At 41.3% G+C, this 13892-nt stretch overlaps 1 protein-coding gene across 2 annotated transcripts in view; it reads right to left on the bottom strand.

The window, feature by feature from the left end:
- Positions 1–13892, bottom strand: part of COL14A1 (collagen type XIV alpha 1 chain) — a 174755-nt gene that overhangs the window by 73023 nt on the left and 87840 nt on the right. For both annotated transcript variants that reach the window (XM_073330233.2, XM_078851428.1), the window contains exons 23-29: positions 13307–13423; positions 11407–11553; positions 8469–8543; positions 7680–7819; positions 6382–6505; positions 5125–5268; positions 1903–2067 (exon numbers count right to left, since the gene is read on the bottom strand). In XM_073330233.2, coding sequence (XP_073186334.2) covers positions 1903–2067; positions 5125–5268; positions 6382–6505; positions 7680–7819; positions 8469–8543; positions 11407–11553; positions 13307–13423 — 912 coding nt within the window. The remainder of the gene's footprint in view (positions 1–1902; positions 2068–5124; positions 5269–6381; positions 6506–7679; positions 7820–8468; positions 8544–11406; positions 11554–13306; positions 13424–13892) is intronic.

The following is a 13892-nucleotide window of genomic DNA, read 5'->3' on the forward strand; positions in this document are numbered from 1 at the left end:
CCAGCCCTGATCCTGACCTGCTCCAGCCCTGCACCTGCCTCTGAACCCCAGACCTTTGGACTGACTCCAACTCAGCTTTGACCTTCAGCCTGCTTCCAGACTCAGATTACAATCCTGATTTGGGTTGTCTATGGAATCTTTGCCCGACTCTGACCCACAGCCTGTCCCCAGACCCTGGTTTCAGCATTGCCCTCTTTCTGGTCCTGACTCTGTTTGGATTCAAATCACTACTCCAACCACCAGGCATGACAGCCTAGAGCCCAGAGCCTGACAGCATCCCATGTGGCACCACTAGGTGTTCCAGGCTAGCACCCCAAATTAAAGGGCACTTTTGAAAATGTAGGCCTGAATGACCAATCAATAATATTGCTGAGCTTGCAAAGTTCTGGTCTAATGATTAGGGCCCTACCAAATTCATGGTCTATTATGGTCAACTTCACGGCCACAGGATTTTAAAATTGGTAAATTTCACATTTTCAGATGTTTAAATCTGAAATTTCATGGTTGTAGTCATGGGGGCCCTGACCCAAAAGGGGAGGAGATGAGGGGGGGGGTCACAAACCTGTTGTAGGGTGGTCATGGGATTGACATCCTCACTTCTGTGCTGCCTTCAGAGCTGGACTCTGAAGGAAGCAATCGCAGAGCTTCCTGCAGCCACAGAAGGTTCCCAGAGGTGGAGGTGGGTCTGATCTCCCCCCACCTCCCTCCAGAGCAGCTGTGCAGGGAATGGACAAATCCCGTCCCGCCCCAGCCCAGCCGGAGCTAGGAGTCCCCATTGCTGGGGCGCTCCCAGCAGCACAGGGAAGATCAAACCCAAAAGTCACCTCCAGTTGCAGGAACCTTTGGGACTGCTGCCCTGTCCCAGAGCATCCTGCAGCAGAGGGAGGCACCCAGAGGTGGGTCTGGTCTCTCCCCCCAGAGCAGCTGTGCAGGGGATGGATACGTCCTGCCCTCCGCAGCTCAGCCTGAGCTAGGACCCCCACATTTCTGGGGCGCTCCTAGGAACAAGGGGACACCGGATTTCACGGGAAAGGTCTTATTTCACGGTCCATGATGCATTTTTCATGGCCATGAAATTGGTAGGGCCCTACTAATGATGCATAATGTTGAAGCTGCAACCATCAAGAAGTAGATTGTAAGGGTTTAAAAAAGGATGCATCGGAATACAAAGAAAGCAACATTCTTGTGTATTCACTTCTGGCAGATTGCAGCTCTATATTCATGTCAGCTACATACATGCCATTTTCCAGGCATATATATAATGGAACATAATGAGGGTGTGTGTGTATGAAACGTGGATCATGCCCTCTGACCACTAGGCCCTGACCCAGAAAGTCCCTCCTTTCCTCTAGTCATAGAGGGTCTAGAAGAATGACATCTCCATGACTTTGGAGAGGTGCCAGAATTATAGCAGGAAAGTCCTGCTCCACCCTTCCCCTTTGGGCTATAACTTTTCCAATTTGTGTGCTATATACATACTAGAATTTGGCCCTGAGGAATGCATTTTACAGATGTTGTTTAAATAAGGACTGTTTAGTCAACACTAATCACAGAATAGGTTAAGGGTCTGTAGAAAATAAAAGGTCATTTAAAAATTGTAGACCAAAATTCTGCTCTCATTTACCCTGCTGTAAATTCAGAGCAACTTCTTTGTGGTCAGTGGAATTACTCTGGGTTTACACCAGTATAACAGAGGTCCCTGAATAACTGCAACCAGAACCCGATTAGTCTTGTACCACAATAATATTGTAGCAATGATAGCCATAGAGATATTAGAAAACTCACTGTATGTTTCAATGGAATGGAAATAGAATTTTTGGAATAGAAAAGTGAATAAATAAACTCCTTATTTAGCAGGTATTGAATGTTGCATAGGCACAAATACAAATCAAAATGGCTAACTTGCTGATGCAGTTTCACAGACAAAAGTGATCAGCTCATCTTCAATCTTCTTGAAGGCATCAAAATCATCCACAAAGAAGACATGTCTTTCACTAGGCTTGCTGCCAATGTTAACTAATTCTGAATAATCTGCATCCGCCACACCAATAGCAAAAATGCTGAAACCTATAAAACAAAAGGAAATATTCTTGTAATGTGTTCATTCGAAGAGCAGAAATCAAATACAAACATACCATGTCCTTTGGCTCCTTTCATGACTAAATGTAAAAGTAGAAAAATTCAGTCCTACTTCTCGTTCAGCCAATAGCTAAGCGAAACCAGTTTGTTTACATTTACGGGAGATAATGTTGACCACTTCTTAATTACGTCACTGAAAGTGAGAACAGGTGTTTGCATGGCACTTTTGTAACTGGCATCGCAAGATATTTACGTGCCAGATGCGCTAAAGATTCATTTGCCTCTTCACTCTTCGGCCATCATTCCAGAGGACATGCTTCCATGCTGATGACGCTCATTAAAAAATAATGCATTCATTAAATTTGTGACTGAACTCATTAGGGGAGAATTGTATGTCTCCTGCTCTTTTTTACCCGCATTCTACGATATATTTCATGTTATAGCAGTCTCGGATGACGACCCAGCACATGTTGTTCGTTTTAAGAACACTTTCATTACAAATTTGACAAAATGCAGAGAAGATACCGATGTGAAATTTCTAAAAATAGCTACAGCACTCGACCCAAGATTTAAGAATCTGAAGTGCCTTCCAAAATCTGAGAGAGACAAGATGTGGAGCATGCTTTCAGAAGTCTTAAAAAGAGTAAAAAGAAAAGGAGTACTTGTGGCACCTTAGAGATTAACAAATTTATTTGAGCATAAGCTTTCGTGAGCTACAGCTCACTTCATCGGATGCATTCAATGAGTAACTCAGTAATTCAGTGAGTAAAATAGGAACACTCAGATGCAGAAACTACAGAACCCGAACCACCAAAAAAGAAAATTGACCTTCTGCTGGTGGCATCTGACTCAGATAATGAAAATGAGCATGCGTTGGTCTGCACTTCTTTGGACCGTTATCTAGCAAAACTCGTCATCAGCATGGACACATTCCTCTGAAATGGTGGTTGAAGCCTCAAGAGACATATGCATCTTTAGCTCATCTGACATGTGAATATCTTGCCACGCCAGCTACAACAGTGCCTGTTCTCATTTTCAAGTGCCATTGTAAACAGGAAGCAGGCAAATCTTCTGCAAATGTAAACAAACTTGTTTGAATGATTGACTGAACAAGAAGTAGGAGGACTGATTGGACTTGTATTCTCTAAAGTTTTACATTGTTTTATTTTTGAATGCAGGGATTTTTGTACATAATGCCATGGCCAGTAGAAGGACTTTCCTAACCGAGAATTTCAACCTCTGAAACTCGTTCCTTTCACAAATACACCAGACTTTTACTGTAATAATTCTTGTTATCTGTATTACAATAGGCCCAAACCAATATCAGGGCTCCTTTGTGCTAGACACAGTCCATACATATAGTTAGAGACAGTTCGTGCTCCAACCAGTTTACAATCTAAACAGACAACACAGACAGGGGGAACAAAGGCACAGAGAGATTAAGTGATTTGCCCAGGGTCACAAAGCAGAGCTAGCGACAGAGCTCGGGTCTCCTGACTCCCATTCCAGTGTCCTATCCAGCAGACCACACTGTGTCTCTAGTGCAGTGGCTCTCAATGTTTCCAGACTACTATATCCTTTCCAGGAGTCTGATTTGTCTTGTGTACCCCAAGTGTCACCTCACTTAAACAACTTGCTTAGAAAATCAGACATGGAAATTCAAAAATGTCACAGCACAATGTTACTGAAAACTTGCTGACTTTCTCATTTTTACCACACAATTATAAAAATCAATTGGAATATAAATATTGTACGTACATTTCAGTGCATAGTATATAGAGCAGTATGAACAAGTCATTGTCTGTATGAAATGTTAGTTTGTACTGACTTCGCTAGTCCATTATATGTAGCCTGTTGTAAAACTAGGCAAATATCTATGTGAGTTGATGTACTCCCTGGAAGACCTCTGCCTAAACCCTGGGGTACACATACCCTGGGTTCAGAACCACTGCTCTAGTGAGCTCCAATGCATAATACACGATGTATCTAGTTGATCAACTCTTCAAAATAGTTTGGTTCAATTTAACTGGAGAGCCTTTTTATTTTTGTTAGGGATTTGGGATTTTTGTTGCTGCGCTTCTAAATTTAAAAACTAGTTCTGTTATTATGTAATTCTTGTTTTATTAGCGAGATGCTGTGCTCAGCCGTGATTTCAGTGTAAATGCATGAAAAATAAACATAGCATGATTCATTTCTTATGAGTCAATATCTGACATTCAAATGATGCAAGTGGACAACTCAATGGAGAGACCATATTGTTTTGGGCTACAAGACCCAGTGATTAGTCAGAGCCCTGTACATGCCAAATTTAAAAAAAAAAAAAAAGTGTGTGCATACTACTTATTGAACCAACAGCCATTATAGACACTTATTTCTGTTATCCAGCCCGTCTGGAACCCAAGCTTCCTCTTCGTTCTTTTGGAGGCCGGGACCATGTGTAAATGTTCTGTGCTGTTCCAAGCACACTTTGGGGCTTGGTACAAATACTAAACAACAATAGTTATAACGTTCATAATCTAATTATCGTGCTCAAAAACCATGGTGATGGGCACCAATATAAAACCCTGAGATAGGTAGTATAAAAACTTTAAGATAGTTATTGGAAGATGAGCGGCAGATTAGAAGCAGCACAAGAGTCCATCAAAGGTGCTTCATAAGAGCTCTTGTCTGGAAGGACAAAATAGTTCGGATGCTTCTAAAAGTGAGTTTATCTATTGTGGATGACAATATGGACTTGTAGGCCCTCTCCTGAAAGTACTTAAGCATGTGAGTAGTCTGCATGATTTTAAAAACATGCACAAAAATTGAGCCAATAATACTAATAACTACAAATAAATTATATAAAATGCTAGTCATTCCCTAGTGGAATTCAGAGTTTCCCAGTGTGTGCTGTCTGCTTTACGTCTGACTTGGATTAGATTTGTAAACCCTTCTGGGGCAGGAATTATCCATATCTTGTGTCTGGGCTTAAACAGTGATTATGAAGATGAAGATGGAGGAGCAGGAAAAACTGAAAATGCAAACATTTCTTAATATATGTGTTACCATCTAGTTGCATCTCTCTGGAGACTTTGTTCACATCATCCTGTGATCGTCCATCAGTAATGACCACCAAAACTTTAGGGATACCCCTCCTTATGCCTGAATCAGTGGTAAACAAGGCCTCCTGTGCATGCTTAATTGCTTTGCCTGAAACAGAAGAAATTCACTATGAAACGAATCTGGTTCATCCTAGATTTTCTGTTAATGCTTTATATACTGATAAAAGAACAAAGCCCCATATAAATTATTAGGTCAAGATTTTCGAAAGCATTTACCTAACGCCAAGCTTCTAAAGCCATGTTTAGACACCTAAATAGATAGCCCGATATTGAAAAGTGCTGAGCACCCAGCAGCAAACTCTGACTTCAGTGAGAGCTGGCGTGTGCTTGGCACTTTTGAAAATCAGGCCACTTATATAGATGAATAAATATGGATTTAGGAACCTAATTTTGACCTTGTATTTTCAAACTCTCATCTCTTGACCTTTGGCTTCTTAGGTTTAAAAAGATATGGCCAAATCCTCTATACTAAATGGACTTGGTTGGGATGTGGCGGGTCCTATGGTAGTCAACACACACCAAGTCCTCCCCTACAAGGATGCAAGTAGTTCAAAAATGCCAGTGCAGAATTTTCTGGGGAAAATGGAAATGTGTAATTGTGGTCACAGTGCAGTGCAAGTAGTTGCATTAAATTTCTGTGAAGTCTGAGACGATAAACTCTATGGCCCCAAATAATCCTGCCAGTATTCAAGCTGAATTTCCTCCTCCTCAGAAAGCTATCCTCAGGGGCTAAACACAATTCTAGCTAGTACCACACCCATTCCTCCCCTGATCTGCTGAAACACACTGCAAACCCCTGAACAACTTCCCTCTCCAGGATGGAGTCTCTCACTTTTCCACCTGCCAGCATGAATCCACATTACTTCCCATTCCACCTTCCCCAGCCTCCACAGCCATTTGTCTTCGACAGACCCTTTTCCCTTCACTGGTCCCCAGCCCTATAGTTGGGTTAAGACCCAGAAGTGCAGAGGTGCATCATGTGAGTAGTGCAACCAGGAGATCACCCGGGCTCTCTGGTCATGATGATGTGGGACATTCCAGAGTCTTGCCTTTCATCCCCACTGCCGACTATCTTCATCCCCACTCTTCTTGCACTGATGTCACATGGCCTTATCCTGACAAACCACTTTGCAAATGGAGAGGTAACTCTGTCCAGAAAATGGTCATAAGAAACTGTTTCACAGCCTGCAACTGCTCTCACCTGTTTTGGTGTTTCCTCCTTTGTACGCTATGTGCTGAATGGCTTCAAGAAGAGTCTCTTTCGTTTTGTACACATTCAGTTTAAATTCTGTTCTGGGATCATCACTGAACTGAGCTATGGCAACCTGTATACAGAAAACATGCTAGTTAGTAAACACTGTTCTATGTTTAACAAGGGCACATGAACCAGATCATTTAAAATAAGAGTTGTTTGGACTTTTGCTCCCTCCTTGACTTGAAGTCTTTTTTAATTTTTTTTTTTTAATTTCACTACATAAAGTTCAAATTTGTTCTCTGCAGCTTTGGTTGCTGCCTATCACTTTCTGGTTTCATTGGGTAGAAACAGGATGAGGAAGTTTTCCCACCTTGGCAAAAGCATTCCCTGTTCAGTCCTAGGGCAAAATCCTATACACAGTTGCTCATATATGTATAGTTATTCCCGCTCAGAAATAGTTTTACGTGAGTAACTGTGAGATTGGGACCGAAACTTAGGAAGTATTAGAAATAACATGAGAACCTATTTTTGAGTTATTTTCTCTCCCAAATGTGTTGCTACGTGAGCCCTGCCCTGCCTTAAATTAAGCATGTGTTTCTGTGGGATTGAGGACTATGTTTGTAAAAATAATTTGTTCTGATGTGAATCAGAAATTAAGAGAAAGCAAGGACTAAGTGTTTCTCTATGTTTGGAAAGTGTCTAACACCTTTTGGGTGCTTTTGTAACCTTAATATTAAACAACAACAAAATTAAAATGGCGTGATTTAAAACAGTGATATGCACAGCTGTATTTTTTAAAAGGTTATAAAAAACTCTTACAGAGCACATTCAGTGTTTATCATCTTTTCCTGCGCAAGTACTTTAAAAATATGAATATAGTAATTATTTTAAATATTGTGCTTTATTTTATATCACATTTGTGCTTAGTCTAGAGCAGATGAATTTATAAAAACAAGAAAATTGAAAAATAAGCTTACAATTTTTAATGTCAGTGAAAACACTATTGTTTCTAGAGGACTAGGGTTGAAATAAACACCAGGTGGAGGAGCAGCACAAGGCCTAAATACTACTTAAATCCCATTGTGAGGGCTTAAGAGAGACTTGAATCATTCTTACACATTGTGCTGTCTCTCTGGTGAATCTCACCCTATGAAATATATAAAATAAGATACTGCAAAAGAACTGCTGCCAGAACTCAGTTTATAGAAAGAAGTGTGAAACAATGTCAACCACACTTTGATTGGTTTGATTTTAGACACTAGATACACTTGTTCGGTTATGCTCTCTCTCTTTGTGTTTGTTACCTGAGTTCCATCAGGACCAATTCTGTCCAAAGCTCCAACAGTGCTATACAGGAATCCAATTATTTTATTGAAATTGTCATCTCCAATACTCCATGACCCATCCACTAGGAACACCAGGTCAGCTTTGGCAGCTTTGCAAACTGTTGAACAACAAATATTTTGGAAGTTACTTTTTGGTCACTGGTAACTTCTTTGTTAATACTCACTAAGGTCTCAGTCCAGCAATAGGATCTGCTGGCATGGACACCCGAGTGCATGCAGAATCAACAGGGATCTGCACGGGATGAAGCATCTACACTAGCAGATGTGATTACATATCAGAGGTTAAAGTCTTAAAGGTTATTAAATATTTTGCTAAACATTTTAATTTTAAAATAATGTAGCACACACATTTACATAACCCGAGAAGCTGGCAGAACATACTGAGCCACTGTACTAGGTAGCAGGGCGAGAAATCCTCCACTGCCAGGCTTACAAATAATTACAAATAATTGTAATGCAAAAGCCTATCTGTTTCCTTCTGTTGCAACATATTTAAAACGTGTTAATTATTTACCAATTGTATGCTTTGCATAAATTCACCAAAAAGGTCCCCCAAACAATAAAACACAATCTGGGGACAGTTCCTCAATGCATGTAAATCAGCCCAGACCCATTAGCTTCCATGGAGCGACATCAATTTATACGAACTGGGAATCTGGCCCTAGAAATCTATAATAGTGATCAAAACCAGAAAATGATCTACATAAGTTAAGACTATTTTAACCCATAAACACAGCACATGTTTACCTTCTTTTGCAGGAGGGATTGTAGGTGGTGGAGCTATTGTTGAAGGAGAAGTCGGTGGTTGAGTTGGAAATGGTACTAGAAATTAAAAGGAGAGAATACCAAGAAGAAATCTTATCTGAAGACACCTTCACACATTTTTAGTTATTTGAGGTAAGGCATTTTCTCCTTTTGTTTTGTTTGCATACCTATCTAGTTATACAACCCAAAGGCTAGTTTTGTGTGTGTGTACATACGCTTGCGATGTCTACCGCTATTGGCTGGATCTACTACTGCAACTACCAACTAAGGCCTAAATTGTGGCTTTGCCACAAGCCCCATGTATGATACATTTCAGAGTAGCAGCCGTGTTAGTCTGTATCCGCAAAAAGAAAAAGGAGGACTTGTGGCACCTTAGAGACTAACAAATTTATTTGAGCATAAGCTTTCGTGAGCTACAGCTCACTTCATCGGATGCATAAATTTGCTAGTCTCTAAGGTGCCACAAGTACTCCTTTTCTTTTTATGTATGATACAGCGTATTGTGCTGTCCCAGAAGTGCTCGGGAAGCAGACTGTGACACAGACACTTTCCCCTGCTCTGGGGGGACATATCTTGCGCAGGCCCTAGACTTGCAGTGTCCATACTCTGCTGTGCCAGGTATAATTCTCCTATCCCTTTCTGACCACTCCCTTGCCCACCTGCCCAGGAGGGGAAGTAACAACTCCTCAAAGGCTGGCTTCCCCAGCATACTGCTATACTTACCACAGGCAGCCAGCACAGGGAAATAAGGAGGGGCCTTCCAATTCCTTACAGCCCAGTGCAGGCATGCAGAAAAGACAATAGTCTGGCCCTGAAGGAACTCTCCCTTAGCTCCACTGGTAGAGGTTGGTATTTTTTTAATCTGGAGACCAGATTTGTAGCTCTCTGTGTAATATTGAGTCATTATGCCTCTCGCTGCCTGCAGCGCATGATTTGTTACAAGGTTACTATGCACAGGTAATCTTGAAAAATTGGCTTCCTTGTCTTCTACTTCACACTAAGAGGAGTCTCTGAATGGCACTTTCCCAGAAATGAGGCTGAACAAATTATCAGCCACTCAACAGCTCTGCTGTGGTTCTGACAGTGATTGAATAAAGCTTTGTTAGCAAATTTCAATATAGTTTTATGCGGAGTTCACAGAGGTAACATGTACATGCTTGATTTCCACATTTATGACCGAGGAAAAGTTCCAAACCTTGTCAGACAACATTCTTTCCAGTATTCTCAACATGATTAAGGTAGGGAGCCACATGCGATGTAGTTAAAGGTTGTTGTGTATTTGATATTCACCACAATGTACACATCGTATTTATGGTTACAGGTGATGAGGACAGTTGCATAAAACTATCCTTCAGAAAGGATTCCCAGAAAGACTGGCACATAAAGGGATTTGTGCCCACAGTTACATCTAGTGGGCCCAATCTCCCACTGAAATCAATGGGAGGTTTTTCATTGACTTTAAGAGGAAAAGGTTAGGGCCAAGTCTATGAATCACCTAAGGGGTAAATTATGCCTGGCATGAATGCAAGGTGGAGGCTAGGAGGAGCTCCCATCTATAAGAGGGTCAGGCACAATTGCAGTCTCTGCACTCGGAAGAATGCAGGGGCTGCTCCCTCCTAATGTCCATGAGACACAAACACACGAAATGGGACCTTGGGCAGTTCAGTTCTTTATTTGACATGCTTAACCTTCCGTGTGGTAACCTGGCTTTGGAGAAAGGGTTTAATTTTACAGTCTATTCAGAGTAGTGCAGGGGGAGCATGGGAACCAGCTGAATTCCTCCTGATTCTCCCAAACACCCAGATTCCAGGACACCAGGCCCACAGCAAACCTTTCCCAATCCTCCCAAAGGCATCAGGATCTCAGACTGTTCATTATCCTCAGTGAGTTTCTAATGGGAAATGGGCCTGGACAATGTAGGAGGTGGAGGGATGGAATCTGGGAAGGGTTTTGCTGCGTAGAAGCCAGGAGGAAGACTCTGGGTGTGGTAGGGTGACCAGATGTCCCAATTTTATAGGGACAGTCCCTATTTTCGGGTCTTTTCCTTATATAGGCTCCTAATATCACCCACCCCCTATCCTGATTTTTCACATTTGCCCTAAAGTGTGGTGTGGATTAAACTGAAAGGGGAGGTGATAAAAGTGTCTGCTGGGGGAGTGAGGCAGATGAAAGAAGGGAAAGGGGAGGGCATACCACTTAGGTGAGTGGTTAAACTAAATATACTGAAAGACTGGGTTGGAGGTGAGATAGGGAAAAGAGAGAGGGGAGGCTGGAAAAAAGTGTTCCATTTCCTTCCCTTCATCCTTTTTTTTGTCTCACTACATTGTAAGCTCATCGGAGCTGGGACCTATCTTCTTATATGTTTGTGAGGCATCTAGCTCACTTTATGCCCCTGGAGAAATAATAATGGATACAATTTTCAAAAGTGCTCTGGTGATTTATGAGCCCAAGTCCCACTGACTTTCATCCACTGAGGTGCTTTTGAAAATTATTCCCAATGACAGCATCAAAGATCTGAATCTTTCACTGGTTCTCTGTATTTTGTGCCCTTTGGTTTTCTCTGCTGTCCATGTTTTGAAATCCTCTTTGGAGAGTCATTGATTTTACAGCCAGAAGGGACCTTTTGTGAACTGGGCTAAAACATCCTCCCCCTGTTTTGTAAGAGGGCTGCGTTTGCCATCCCATTCCTGTGTGTGGTTATTAGCTCCCGGGAGAAATGCATAGCTATGTTTGAGAATGCTCTGGAGGAAGCAACCCTTTGAGCACTATCAGAGGAAGAACAATTAAAAAACCCCAATGAAAGAGAAAAAAAAACTGTTAGTACCCATGTGGTTACTGTACATTGGTTCTAGCCTCTTGCCCCAATGGGGACAACCAAAGGTTAGCCTGAGGTGGCTGACCTTTAAGAGACTTCACTTACATGTAGTTTCCATGATGCTTACACCAGGGCCTTCTATCTCCTGAAGCTGGGCATAGACACTGATTTTATACTCAGTGCCAGGCATGAGCTCAAAGAAGCAATGTCTAGATGTCCCTCCACCAAGGGTTACTTCTTTCTTCTTCCCATCTGGAATTATAAAAGGAATTATAAAAGGAACATTTAGAACAGAATTTTACCTACCATTTTCCTGAAAAAATTTGTCATATAATGGCCTGAAACTGGAAGGGAATATGACAGTAAATGAAGTGGCTATAAGAACTCTCTATTTATTAACCATTTTGAGCCACACGCTGCCTCCAATCTGGATTAAATTCATCTGTGTGCAGAGAGGCCCACCAAAAAGCCTGGGCACCATTTAATGCTCACCACTCCCAATAATTCTGACATAGGATTCAAGTGGTGCCTCTGCAAATTCACCCCCTGTGCATTAAAGCCCTGATCCAAATGCCATTGAAGTTAATGGGAATACTTTCAAGAGAAGTAAACATCTGTAAAAGTAAGGAGCGTTGCAGGGAAATGAAAGACTATACTACACATTCTATATAGTATTTACTAAATGTGCCAATAGGTCCCATTTGTTGCCAAGTAAAAACCATTTTATGCATATCAAGTTGAGTAGCAATACTATGAAGATAATTGACAACTGGTTGAGTGAGATGCAGAACAAGCTGGACAATGAAAGTTCTTCATGACAGATGTTAATAAGGAGCTATTTGAATGGCTCTTTTGTTCGTTCTCAAATTAAGGCTCTCAGGCTAGGTTAAACACATGTCTGGCAGTCCTACATAATAATGAATAGGCACAGAGGAAGCAGAATTTAGGCTAACTCCCAGGTAAGAAGGAAATCTGCATTCCCTCTTGCCAACTAAGATCGTTGCTTTAAAATAGCTTCTCTGTATTTCAGGCCTTCAGATAAACCTTATCTGAATCCATCAATTGTAAAATACAAGGGTCATTATTTTACAATCAGATTAGCATCTACTGTTCATGTCGTCTTTGGTTAACTTGATTAGGTTTTACTAACTGCACTTCTCAAGTTATTCAAGTTTTTCAAGGGAGTCATTCTATGCAAGGTAATTGTTTTTCACCATAACAAGACAGCGAGTGTCTACCGGGGATGAGCAAATGAGCTTGCATACAGTTATAGCCCCCGTGAACCTCATCTGGATAAGGTAAAGCCCACTGAGCATTCACCATAGCTCCCTTCCCTCAATGGGCCTGGACATCTCCATTTATCAGATCTAAATGGACAGGAGGTTCACTCTCCCTTCTGGATCTTTATGAAGTAACCAACAGTACTGCTTTCCATCCTCCATTCTTTTGGGAGCCAGCCTGTACGTTCATTCCCACACAATCCAATGGGCTGGAAGCAGCAGATAAGGAACATAGAGGAGTGTTTCTTGATCTTTTTGCTGCAGGGTGGGAGGCTGAACAAACCCAAGCAGGCGACTTAGCTGGGAGCTGGAGACCAGTGGGTTTGACGAGATGAGATGGAGAAGGATGGGCGGCTGCACCCTGAAGATGCTGTGGGAGGGGGGAAAGGAGCAGGAGGCTGTTGGATCTCCCGCTAGATACAAGGCAGTATCAGGTAAGGGGGTGACCTGGAGCCTGTGTAGTCACAGATAACTAGTCAAGCTTTTATGTTAAGGGAACTCTAACTCCAAATCTTTTGTGGTTCATTCATTTCCAGTTTCTGTGTAGTTCTGCTCTCCTCCACTTATTTTAAACACTGTCATTCAATTACTTTTACAATTTTACTAATTTTAGGAGTGGAAATTTTGTTTGCAAATTTCATTTAGATACAGTCCTGTGGTTCTCTACAAGCAGCATTCCTACAAACTATTAAGCCGAGTGGATATGTAACAATGTGCTAACTTACCAACAAGAGATTCTATAACTATCCTGTATGCAGTAGCATGTCTGTGAAGCTGCCACTGGGCACAAATACTAGTCATGCGCACTTGATATGCATCCAGATTTGTCACCCCCAAGTACACTGCAATTGAATATAAAAACAAATAGTACTGCTACAGTAAAAATGCCAGAACACAAGAAAATGCTGCAATATAATTATCCAAAAATCAGAAGAAAAAGGAAAAAAGTGAGTGACCACTTTTATTAATTAATTTTAAAGAAATAATTGTAATGCAAAAGCCTGCACAAAAAATAATCCCCAAAATAATATCTAATAAAGGACAGGAAGCAGAAAGAAGGCATCTACATCCTGAGTCCACAGATCTGGAATTTGAGAAGGACCAATAAACAGTGTTAATAATTCACTTAAAAGCAAAAATGTTATTGATATAACAATACTGTTGTCAAAGCTGAATTTAAGGTTAAGGTTTCCATGATGTAAAGCCTAACTCAAATGATTTCGAAGGATTGCCTGATCAGAAAAAGGAAAACAGACTTTCATTAAGCAAATGTATAGTTACTAGAGTTGAATGATAATAAATAATATCTGC

The sequence above is a fragment of the Lepidochelys kempii genome, chromosome 2 (assembly GCF_965140285.1).
Source record: "Lepidochelys kempii isolate rLepKem1 chromosome 2, rLepKem1.hap1, whole genome shotgun sequence".
Lineage (NCBI taxonomy): Eukaryota > Metazoa > Chordata > Testudines > Cheloniidae > Lepidochelys > Lepidochelys kempii.